This window comes from Leptinotarsa decemlineata, unplaced genomic scaffold (assembly GCF_025532065.1).
Source record: "Leptinotarsa decemlineata unplaced genomic scaffold, Ldec_3_MD MMD2_tig00004307_RagTag_RagTag, whole genome shotgun sequence".
Classification (NCBI taxonomy): Eukaryota; Metazoa; Arthropoda; class Insecta; order Coleoptera; family Chrysomelidae; genus Leptinotarsa; species Leptinotarsa decemlineata.
The window spans coordinates 9,699,001-9,712,017 of NW_027412606.1; the positions used below are offsets into that span (position 1 = coordinate 9,699,001).

The 13,017-nt window shown below is 34.1% G+C and overlaps 1 protein-coding gene across 1 annotated transcript in view; it reads right to left on the reverse strand.

The window, feature by feature from the left end:
• The window catches only part of Dnah3 (dynein heavy chain 3, axonemal), a 184,373-nt gene that overhangs the window by 29,071 nt on the left and 142,285 nt on the right, over window positions 1-13,017 (reverse strand). Inside the window, exons 41-45 of the mRNA XM_074178952.1 lie at window positions 12,320-12,525; window positions 4,808-5,283; window positions 4,279-4,701; window positions 1,734-1,870; window positions 753-927 (exon numbers count right to left, since the gene is read on the reverse strand). Coding sequence (XP_074035053.1) covers window positions 753-927; window positions 1,734-1,870; window positions 4,279-4,701; window positions 4,808-5,283; window positions 12,320-12,525 — 1,417 coding nt within the window. The remainder of the gene's footprint in view (window positions 1-752; window positions 928-1,733; window positions 1,871-4,278; window positions 4,702-4,807; window positions 5,284-12,319; window positions 12,526-13,017) is intronic.

The following is a 13,017-nucleotide window of genomic DNA, read 5'->3' on the forward strand; positions in this document are numbered from 1 at the left end:
ACCTGGAACACACACCGACCGGTGATCGTCGCCGGTAAAATACCGGTGAGCAGCCGTCCACTGCCACTGTATCGCCGGCAGAATCAGGAAGTAGTGGCGTACATGACTAAATACACTCTTGCATACTCACCGATTTTTTAACGACCATTCCAGTCTCGAATGCTCGGTGAAATTGTAGTTACTACGGATTAACTTTGTTTTGGTAGTGCGTGCTAATTTCGACAACAAAGCAACTGATTGTATGACCGATAAAAATCCGGTGAGTGTGCAAGCACCCGCTACCAATAAAATATCGGCTGATTTTATACTGGCCGTCCAAAATCGGCCGTCCAAAGAGCAATAGGTCTAGAACAGACCCACTCATTCTCTCTAATGGTGCATCTTCCGAAAGATTAGAGTGAGACAGTTTTAGTTTTGTGTCAATTCCACAAATGATTACTTCGTGAATTGAATCATCATCGCCACTTCTTCTATTGTTGAATATTTGCAGAGCAAAAAAATTGTTATCATTGCTTCAAAGCTATTGAATTATTTTTATATTTATTATCACGTCATTTTTGAAATATTCATTATGAGTATCCCGAATTGTTCAGTTTATGTAGGTACTTCCTTGTTAGGAATCACACGTTGAAAAGTAAGACCTCGTTAGTCCTCGGCTCGCACAAGTTTCGACTTTTGGGAGTTGTCGTTCGTAGAGGGGCGACAGCTGGGTAACGGAAAAACAGTTTTCTTCTCAACAGACTTTCACTTACCTGTACTGCAGGAACAACTTTGTCTGGCCTTATACACCGTAAAACTATAAGTCTTATCAGTCCACTTGATTCATGAAAAGGAAATGGGCAAGGAATTTCGTTAGGATTGAAAACATCATAAAATTCTTTCCAAGCAGCATTGTTCGTCTCTACGGATCGTTTAAACTTTTCCATGCTGAAAAAGTCAATAGTCAAATTAGTCAATAGTCAAAAGTCAAAATTATACACAATGAAATTCATTATGAACACAGACCTGTTGCTTGGTGAAAATCAATAACCCTATCCATGAGAACAATTATACAATTTTACCACTATAAATTTATTTCAAGACACGTTTCACTACACTGAAGTTTCATCAGTCGAAATGGTCAGCATAATCGTCCTATCAAGAAGACTATTCGCAGTGTGGTAAATACGTATGAGTCCACTGGTTCAGTAAACGATCGACCAACACCCGTAGGTCAACGAAACGTAAGATCTACCGAAAACATCACCGCTGTCTGTGAGAGTGTACAGGAGAATTCGAAGCAGTCGATTTCGCTTCGCTCACAAAAAGTCGGCCTTTTGCAGACCACAACTTGGCTAATTTTGCGTCGTGACTTAGGCAAGCATACGTACAAAATTCATCTGACGCAGGAACTAAAGGTAAACGACCACAGAAAACGACGGGGAATTGCTGTTTGGGCTCTGGAGCAGTCGGTAACTGACCCTGATTCTCAACGAAAAAATCTTCAACGTTCACTACGTAAACAAACGAATTAGGGACGATACCAATCCACATGAGATCCAAGAGGATCCGGTACATCCAGAAAAAGTCACTGCTTGGTGAGGATTTTAGGCTGGCGGCATCTTCACCATATTTATTTGAGGTTCAGGTACAGGACCAGCATGCTGTGATGATAACTTATTTCCAATATTCTGTTTCTACAGAATTCAAATAGCGAGCTTTGCTTTATTTTGACTATAATGAATGATACTCACCCACTCAAACTGCTAGCTCTTACAACTTCTGACCATGATTTATCGGTTAACCAATCAGGAGAAGGATTAGGATACGGATTTTCTAGAGCTACTCCGCCTGTTAATAAAAATGTCAACAATTCTTCGTGAATTTTTCCCTGAAAAATGATAGATAGATAAATTTCACTATTATCATAATTTTCTGACGGGAATATTTATTCATTTATTGCCAAAAAACGACAAGGAAAACACAGGGAAGTATTTATACAAGAAATAATCAAACATAAATATATAACTTCAAAGAAAACTATTTCTCAGAATCTGTCTAATCAATAGCAAAAAAAACAAATATGGTCGTGTAAATTGATGAAACAAATAGTTTTTCAATGTTATCTTGAATTTTTATTTGTTTAACGTCATTTTGGTAATTCGTTATTTGCAATTATTGCTTTGTAAAATATAAATTTTCTGGAAAGTGCAGATTTGAGATTCTTTGTCACCAAATACTGAGTTGTCTTGTTTGATGATCATGTAAATTTCTATGTTCTATAACGTTCTGCAGAAAGGTGCATACTTTAAATTTATAAATAGAAACGATATCTAGCAAACACTTTGGTTTATATAAACTTCCAATTGATTCTAAGAAAGGTATATGAAAAATGCATTGAATAGTTTTATTAAATAAACTTCTCAATGGTTTTGAAGTTGTATTTGAAGCAGTTCCCCAATTTTTGTAAGTGAGAAATTTTACTTTCTTTGAGTTATTCAGTTCCGAATATATGTAACTATTTTTTTTCGCACCCAAGGAACGTATGGTACGCAATTCTGTTTGAGCACGTCGATAGATATACTTCAGAAGAATATATTCAGAAATTTTCATCGGCAAACTATTCTTGATAAGTGAAAAATTATACTTTTATGAGTAATCCAGTTCTGAATATACGGAACTTTTTCTTTCGCACCGTATTGTTTAACGCAGGATATTTCAAATGACATACTTTTTACAAGTCATAAAATTTTTACCGAGAAACTATTTTTTCCAGTTCTCATTCGCTACCTGTTTCGGTACAAATGAATTTTTCCTGAATAATATTTTACACTTATTTTACATTTTTTTCGGTATTACTGCTTGTATACGGACAGTTGGCTGATATAATGAGTTTATGTAGAATGCTGACTCATTTGAATTGAAGGGGTTATATTTTTAGGAGTGATTAATTTTTTTGGGAAAGAAAGTTTTTGAAAGTTTTGACTTTTTGAAAGCTGACTCATTTATTCGACATGTTTCAATAATATATCGTGTTTTTAAAATGATAACATCAATATACAGGTAAAATTTTATTAATATTTGCAATCTGGCAACACTGTTCGCAAATCTCATTCTAAACCCTGTTCGATTGTCCCTCGTTATAAACTGTGGATGATAAGTTGTGGGTAACTTCACACTAATAAAATATTATATCATCATGGCTTTGCATGTTACATTTTCGGTAGCTCTTAGCAAACATCGGAATAATTTCGTTGATTATTCCAAAGACGAAAAGCAAAGACTATTAGGATTCACAACTAGATTATTCGTAGACAATGTAGCTTTTTCCGCAACCATTGAGGAAGTCTATCATGTTTTCAAGGTATAGGGAGATAAGAAGAATCGTAATGAGCAGCATGTCATTCAAAAAAAATTCAAATATAATTTGCCTCGTTGATTACTACTCCAGGAGTGATGCTGAAGATTGTAATATATGCGTTAATGGATCAAAAATTTTATTAGCACGAGGAATTCAAGAACGAGAAGAATAGAAGGAAGAATACGATAAGAATGAATGGCGATTACACCGTAAGTTCTGATTGAATTGACTATTATAACTAACCCATATGTGGAATCATTTTTTCTATGAGAATTAGAAAAATGTTTTGACAATTTCAGTTTGTACTATCCACTGAGTTTATATGATTTCGAAATTATAAAAAGTAAATTGACTATGGAGTAACCCATTTCGTTTTTCCATATTATGGAATGTGAAAAATTACAGAAAATGTGCGAGAGACATTTACCGAATAAATTAATGAATATTATCAGATATCATAATATGATGTAAACACAGCTCAAGGCCGTGTGACGTCATTCAAGATACAGCATCATTGAGGTTGAAACACAATGATCTAAAATAAGTAGTTGACATACATAGTATGAGAACTGGCAAAAGTGGCACGCATTCATCAGCTTACTCCCCAAATCAAGCGCGCGTAAAGGACTTTTACTTCAGAAATATTTCAATCGATAATCAGATTTTTATACATAAACCATCCGATTGAGTGATGAAAAAATCAAGTTGGGTATTTTTTGGTGACCTTACCTTAATTATAGTTTCGAATTTTTTTTCTACTATAAACATGTATGTTTCTCGGGAAAGATAATTTTCACTTATATTCATAACTCCTTGTTTTCCATGAAATTGTGTTGGTTATGAAACTATTAACTGTAGTTGAGGAAATTGTATAAACACTTTCGAACTCCGTGATTCGAGTTGTTCTAAATTATGTTTGGAAATATACAGTTTTTTACCTGAGATCTCCGAATTCCCACGGTCAAAACGAAAGAAAATATCAGCTTATCCTTCTCGAACAACGATCTGCATACATTCCTATATATACTATTGGTAAAATGACTGTTGAGATAACCCAATCGTTCTTCCAGAACATTAGATTTTGTGCTGTTGATGATGGATTGGTTATACAGGTTGATGAACCAGACCAACGAATATTGGTACATGGGGTCAATATTGGCCAATTCAGAAATACAGAAAAATAATACGGAAGAATGCTTAGAAACTGGAACGTATCCGTTACGCGCTTGATCGATTTCTTTCTCCGTCACTGCAGCTAATTTCTGTTTCTCTTGAATATCCTCGGATAAAACTTTACTAGATGATAATATTTTTATAGCTGTTTCGTCTTCCAAAATGTTGCCTTCTGAAGATGATAAGACCTGCAAAAAGTTATACCTCAGCGTGACTGAGCATGAATAGACTACAATATCGAAAAAAAAAATAGAAATATCAATTGTTTTCCAAAAGAATCAAAACAAATCTCACTTCCAATATTTTATCTTCGATTTCTTTCAACATTTTCTTATTATTGGCACTTTCAACAATCATCGCATTCTTTTTCTCTTCCAATTCCGGTTTTTCTCTAGCAACAACAATTCCCAAAAGCTGATCCTGCAATCCTTGTGGAGTAATCATGAAGTTCACTAGAGTCACTTTGACTGCAATCTCTGGCAGGTAATGAGGATTTCTCAGTCTGGTTGTGATGAAAAATCTGAAGTCGAACGAGTATTCCAAAACATTGTCCCCAAGTTTCAAATACCAGACTCCTTGAGACTTGAAAATTGTTTTCACCAAAACTGGATCTAATATAGCATCGATTTCTTCATTGATATTTTCTAATAGAACAGGTGTTCCAAAAGTTATTGCATTTTCTAGGACTCGAATGTAGTTCTGGTCTGTTAGTTTGATAACCTGAAGTCTATTGTTCTTCTCCATATTTTTCACCCATTTATTTGCTTGTCCTGTGAAAGATGAGGTAATCTACAATTATGTGATAGTTCGAAATGAAGAAGGCAGAATCCAAATAACCGTATGTATTGAAATCATCATTCTTTAATGACCCCAATAGACATGCACGTTTAGAAATGGGACCTCAACTGAATTCGTGAAAATAAATACAGGAAATTAGGTCCTCTGAATACAAAACATATTTTAAAAATGGAAATATTCATCAAATACTGATCACCTGAGCAATGCAGTGTGAACCATACAATGAAAACTAAATGAAAATAAGTATGAAACAATAGAAGTGTAATATAAAGATCATAATTTCTGTTGGAGGAAGAGAGCAAAATCTGTTTTGATTCTGATTTAGTTTTTTAGGAAGATTATTTTATATATATCAACGCCTAAATGAGATTTCATTAGTTACTCTTCAAATTTTGAGCGACATGATTTAACCAGTAGTTATTTGGTTTGTATATCATTTTAATTATTATCAATGATATTCATTTCACTAAGGATCAAAGTTGAATGTTTATGTTTTCTCTAACGAAATGAACGAAACAAACAAAGAAATTTATAATCCTGAAATAAATTGAGTGAATGTGTATACATAAAATCAAATCAAATGACTTTATTAATCCTGTAGAAATTACAAAGTTATAGGATAGGTCAAATAGCATTTTTTACACATACATAAAATAATACTTAGAGTAAAATTAAACCAAACATATATGAAAGATTGTCATATGCATACAATGATGGACAAAACATATCGACTTCGTTCAACTCCAGCTTCATTAAATTAATGTGATAGAGAAATAAAATTACGGAAGATTGAGAGATTAATCTATGGTATAAAAATTATGTTCTAATAAAAACCTTTCAAGCGTGGTTTTGAAAACCTGAATTCTATCAGTAGTTTTCAATGGGTCGGGCAGTTTATTATAAAGTAGCCCCAAGTAAGAAGGTGAGTTAGCGGTTATATTATATTTGACGGGATTTATGTAAAAATCATTGCACTTTCTTGTATTCATATTATGGTAAGATGAAATGCGATCATAATTCAACCTATTGCTGTGAATGAAAACACACATTTCAAAAATGAAAATATACAAGAAGGTTAGAATTTTCAAATGTTTGTATAAATCTCTGCAGAAGATTATCTGATTAAAGTCTGCTAAAATCCGTATAATCTTTTTTTGGGCAATGAATTCATTTGGAGCCAATGAAGAGCTTCCCCAAAGACAAATGCCTTATCTGATTCTAGATTCTATAGGTGCACAGTAATAATTTAACTATTCAGTGGTTAATATCAGCTTAAGATTTCGTCAGATCAGATACGAAACAGAACTTATCAATATCAGTTTATTACACTGACTCTTCCAGTTCAGACAATTATACAGGGTGTCCCTGGACTTCCTCTTTTCCTCTCGGGAATGTATAGATGGGGTCAAAATATCACCAGTACTTCATATAACTTTTTTTCCTAAAATCCTTCGTTACCAAGTAACGGGCCCTCGAAGTTACAAAATGAAAAATGTTTTTCTTTGATAACTTTTCAAGTGAATATTCAAAATCATCCAAATTTTGGTAATTGACTAAACAAATGAATTCCGTCGATGAGCTTTCATGCAGGAGTCAGTTGTTTTGCTACAACGGACTACCCCCGATGGTCCACACCCCAAAACTTTGAAATGACAGATATTTTTCAATATTTTTCAACAAAATAAGGTTACTTGGACAATTTTATGAATAAAAGTACTCGTGTGGAAAGTCGATCGGAGCAACGAGTCTTGATAAAAATGTAGTTCTACTCGACGACATCAAACCCGCTCGTCCACCATTATTTGAAATGAATAATTATCAAAGCAGAAATAATAATGATAACGTTAATTCAACAACATTTATAACAGGAATAATACAAAGTAAGCTAAAATGAAGTCGTAAACAGAAAGTACAGTACCTATATGGAAGTTTAAGTCTCAATTGTGATAGCAGATATTTTTTCAAAAGAAATATCAAGTTCTGTAGATTCGTGGTGTTTTTAAACTAACAAGCTACTCTACTATGAAATATCGAATTCATTCCATATTTTGTATGTACATAATACGTGTGGAATAATCACGTTTCGTGTTGATAAGTTATCTGAATCTCATGAAACTCAACATTCGAATGTTTCAAATTCTTCTTCACAGCTAAACTGTTGAGGAGTTTCACTGATAATTATAATTTTATGGGAGAAATTCTTTAACACGAATCTAAATTTAGCTGAAAAAACGCACATCGGAAAAAATATTTACTATACTAATAAAAAGCAAACGAATGCACTACAAAAACGGCTGCACATGATCAGGTGAAAAATATCCAGGGAATAATTATGTTCCATTTCTTTCACAGATGTTGACAAAAAAACCTTTTAGAAAGTTTTGATAAAAAATGAGAAACTGGAATGCGATTTTGTTTTGTTGAGTGGTGCGTTGTCATATGACTATCATTATATTGTCAATATTCTATAGGATATTTTGAATTTTTTTGATATGGCCGAACAGTTTACATTCAATGAATATGCAGATATGTATGTATTTTATGGACGAGCATTTTGTAATGCTGCAGAAGCTCGTCGTCTGTATTCCGAGCATTTTCCCAATCGAACGGTACCGTCAAGAGAAACATTCGAGCGTGTCGATCGCAGCTTGAGGGAGACAGGTATGTAATAATTGATAATTAATTTGAGCACGTTGTTTTATTTCGATATTATTGTAGGTACAGTTTTGCCAAAACGAGGTGGTGAGGGCGCTCCTAGGACTGTACGTACCGTTGTATTGGAGGAAAATATTTTGGAAGCCGTCGCTGATGATCCTTCAATGAGCATCAGAAAGGTACATGCCATGACACCTCAAGATTTTCCAGCACGACTGGAATATGCCAATTGGTTCATGGATAGGCAAAGAGAGGATATGACTTTTATTAATCGAGTTTTATTCACTGATGAAACAGGTTTCAGTAGAGATGGAGTTATCAACTCTCATAATCTCCATATATGGGCCGAAGAAAATCCCCATGGGATATTGCAAACCAAACACCAACGGAAATTCAACGTGAATGTTTGGGCTGGTATCATAGGAAACCATCTTATAGGACCATTCGTTCTACAGGACCGATTGAATGGAGAACGTTATTTGGAGTTCATTCAGAACGATTTGAATGGACTTTTGGAACATGTTCCATTGCAAACCCGAAGAGATATGTAGTTTATGCATGATGGCGTTCCTCCTCATTTCAGTTTGATTGTGCGTGACCATCTGAACCATATTTTCCACAATAGATGGATTGGTAGAGGTGGGCCATATTCATGGCCATCGCGGTCTCCGGATTTAAATCCATTGGATTTCTTTCTGTGGGGGCATCTAAAAAGCCTTGTTTACGCTACACCTATTCACACAAGAGATGCATTGTTGAATAGAATAACATTACATTGTGAAGCCATACGAAACGACCCTGGAATGCTATTTCAAATACAGAGAGGGTGTCTTCGCAGACTTAGAAAATGTATAGAGAGAGAGAAGGTGGTCATATCGAGGAGCAGTTTCTGTAGCGGATTTTTCATTTCTGTTTGCTCTTGAGGCTCTTGAGTTTCGTTTGTTAAACGTGTTTGCATTATAAAAATTCGTTATGAACATTTTACCTATCATTTCCATTTTCCTTAAAAACTAATATTTTCGAATAATGGTAGACATCTCAGGATAAATGTTGTTGAATTAACGTTATCATTATTATTTCTGCTTTGATAATTATTCATTTCAAATAATGGTGGAGGAGCGGGTTTGATGTCGTCGAGTGAAACTACATTTTTATCAAGACTCGTTGCTCCGATCGACTTTCCACACGAGTACTTTTATTCATGAAATTGTCCAAGTAACCTTAATTTGTTGAAAAATATTGAGAAATATCTGTCATTTCAAAGTTTTGGGGTGTGGACCATCGGGGGTAGTCCGTTCCTGACTTTGTAGCAAAACAACTGACTCCTGCATGAAAGCTCATCGAAGGAATTCATTTGTTTAGTCAATTACCAAAATTTGGATGATTTTGAATATTCACTTGAAAAGTTATCAAAGAAAAACATTTTTCATTTTGTAACTTCGAGGGCCCGTTACTTGGTAACGAAGGATTTTAGGAAAAAAAGTTATATGAAGTACTGGTGATATTTTGACCCCATCTATACATTCCCGAGAGGAAAAGAGGAAGTCCAGGGACACCCTGTATAGCGTGAGTCCCAAAAATTTACATTCATCGGATAAAGAAAGTGTGTTTTCATTCTCATTGATTTGAATTTCTAGATTTGAACAAATTTCATGAAATGACAATTTGAATTGAAAATGAATGTTGTATATTTCAGTATATTGAACATCAAATAATATATTTGAGAAATTTCAAATCCCAATTAGTAGGTCTAAAATTGATCGGATTCTCTTTTTCAACATCTCAGTATCAGTATTTCAACAGAGACCTTCATCAGAGTACATTACTAAAAAATTTGTAGTTCGGTAATATTCAAAAATTTTGCTTCAATAATAATAATAATCTTTGGGAAAGAACGATTCTGGTTTTCTACTTCTCCATATTTATACTAGAAAATGTGAGAAAGCAAATCATTTGATAATGATCTCTTCACAAAGATGTGTAGATCATGCAGAGAAGTATTTTTTCTCATAAACCAATGTTCCTCTCTGTGTAAGATCTCAGCTTGGGACCACTCGCTGTTGTGTTGATGGATTCAAACATGGTCTGCTATTCCTGATTTGCTGGTTTCACCTCGCTGTGTGTGTTTCTTGTGCTCGGCAATGCGAACATTCAAGGAAGCCGCATACATGTTGTCCAACAACGTATTCAGCCAAGCCAGCGTAGATATACGCAACATATGGAAACCCATCATGCATCGGGCGAAAAATGGCCAACTCTCGCCAAACGGTCATCTCCCACTGAACCAGTGAAGCAGAAAATATGGAAAGCGGGGATAGGTTGAAGAGTACTCAAACGACCCATAAATAGTCATCTCTCGGAGGAATCAGTCCAGTCATCACCCGAAGACAATTGTAGATCGATTGTAGATCGAAACGCCGTGAACTAACTTGGCTTGAAATCTCTCAACTTTTTTATTTTTATTTTCATTTTGTGTTTCTTTATTTTTATTTTTTGTTCAATTGTTTTATTTTTGTTTTAATTTCAAATAATTTTGTATATCAGACAATGGAAGTCCCAACTAGTGAAATTCAACAGTATAATAAATACATCACAAACAGGTGACTATAAAGACTACACATTTTATATTCATAATAGGCGACAAAACAATTATTTTAAGAAGTGGGATTTTGTATCTGACAGTTTGCAACTAAATATATCTAAATTATCACTAACAGAGTTTGTCACTTTACACATGGTATGGATCGGAGAATTCTCCAGAACATTTGTGCGAGATGTTTATAGATGTTATAGAAAGATGTTATAGAAAGTACTCGGGTGTCTGAAACAGATTCTAGGAATGCAAATAATAAACTTTTCCAGTAATGTTGGGAAGTCAACTATGCTTTTGATAATTTTATAGGTTAGTACAACAGTATAATATTCATGCCTTTTTTCGAAACTGAATAAGTTATGCTTTTGTAGCAATTCAGAGTGGGTTGTTCCTATTGGCGGATAAATGCCATCAGTTTTTAGGCTTAGCAGTTTTAAAAATCGTCGTTGAATTGCTTCTCTTCTATGTATATGATATTGATAAAAGGGGCTCCACACAACTGACGCGTATTCTAACTTTGATCTTATGAAAGCATAGAATAGAGTTTTGAAGGTCAAAGTTTCTTCGAAATCACTACTGTTACGTGTAATTATTCCGTACAAACGACAGGAGGAGGTAACAATATAATCGATATGACTATTAAATGATAGTGCAGTGTCAAATGTGACGCCAAGATGTTTCTGGTCTCACAAGGAAAACGTTTTCTATTGAATAATCAAAGATCAAGATGTTCGTTTCCAAACTATAGGACATGATCTCACATTTATCCGGATTTAGCGAGAAGTTATTTCGATAACTCCATTCTACAACCCGTCCTAAGTTTGCTGAGAGGTTCACACAATCATATATGTTCTCAACGAGGCAGTATAGTTTTAGATCATCAACATACAAAAGGAAATATACATCTATAACATCTGCAATATCGTTAATGAAGATATTAAAGAGCAGCGATCTCAGATTTGGCCTTTCTGGAACACCGGAAGAAGCACTATATTCGGTAGATATATATATATATATATATATATATATATATATATATATATATATATATATATATATATATATATATATATATATATATATATATATATATATATATATGGAAGTAGTTGTGTCAAGTGGGCTTTTCCTCAAAACTTTTTATATTCAATCAGGTAATCACAGATTACATTCACTTAAAATGCCTCTAACGTGATTCAAAAGTAAAAATCCGGAAGACAAAAAAAGGTGACAAACGAAAAGACAGGCGGCTCTCAAGCAGTAGTAATGAAAATCGACCCAGTTACATTCGAATAAACGCAATGATTCCAGAAACATGTTTCATGAATAAGGGCTTTATTGGGTCCCATTCCATAATCATTAAATAATAGATATTTCCATATGTAGAATGAAGAAAATACCTCAGGTTTTCTTCAAACATAATTGATAAGTTGATTAGAAAATGATGAACTCAAAAACTACCTAACCATTTTCAAAACAGGTTTCACTCGTTAAATATAATTTTCAGAAAATGTTTTCTCAATAGTATGGATCCACTTAGAAACGTTATATTCTATCAGAACTTACAGTTTGAACTGGCTTCATTTACATGTTATACATTGATATCGCATAAATGCCAACCAGAATTATTTTTTCTTTACTTTTTTATAATTTTTTGCGAAGAAAACAGTTATCGTCTTATCGACGATTTTTTGGAGCAATAATGAAAAATCGAAGTTGATTACCGGTAAAAGAATAAAACCAACAGCTCCTATACATACCTTGAGGGTCGATCATAAGAGGCCACCTTCTTGCTGTAGTTGATATGATGCCATTTTCAACACTATATTTGTCAACCGGTAAACCAGCAATATTCCAGGCTCTTATGACAACTGGCTCCCCCATTGTTATCACTAAAGAAAAATTATCGGAACAAGGGATCCCCAAATTCTTCGAATATTCATTCCATTCCATAATTAAACGATTTCTGAAAAAATTAACGAATGTTGGTACCAATTTATCTTATAATATGAAGGGATGGATTTGAAAGTGAACAGCGCTCAGCTCGATTTGTGTAAGAACATTGCAACATTGTTTGTGAACGACAGTTTTCTTCAATTCATTCAATTATCAATAATAGCAGATTTCCGTATCGGTGATTGATACATGTAGACTTGGAGAAAGAGAATTCTGTTGCCCCATCAGATATCTAAAAGATTTTTGGGGAACTATAGACACATATATTTAGTTATAGCACTAAAACATTTACATATCTTGGCCAAGTCACAATCGATTGACAACGACCAGCGGCGGCCAGCGTTATTTTTTTCAGGAGATGATTAACAATTGAATAAAAGATATGAGAGACTTTCTGATTCTCTATGTCACTCTTACATATATCTGACAGATGTTAGCAAAACTCTCATTCTTTAGGTCAACATACAGTGTGTAAACGCCGAATAGAATAATTTCATTATAT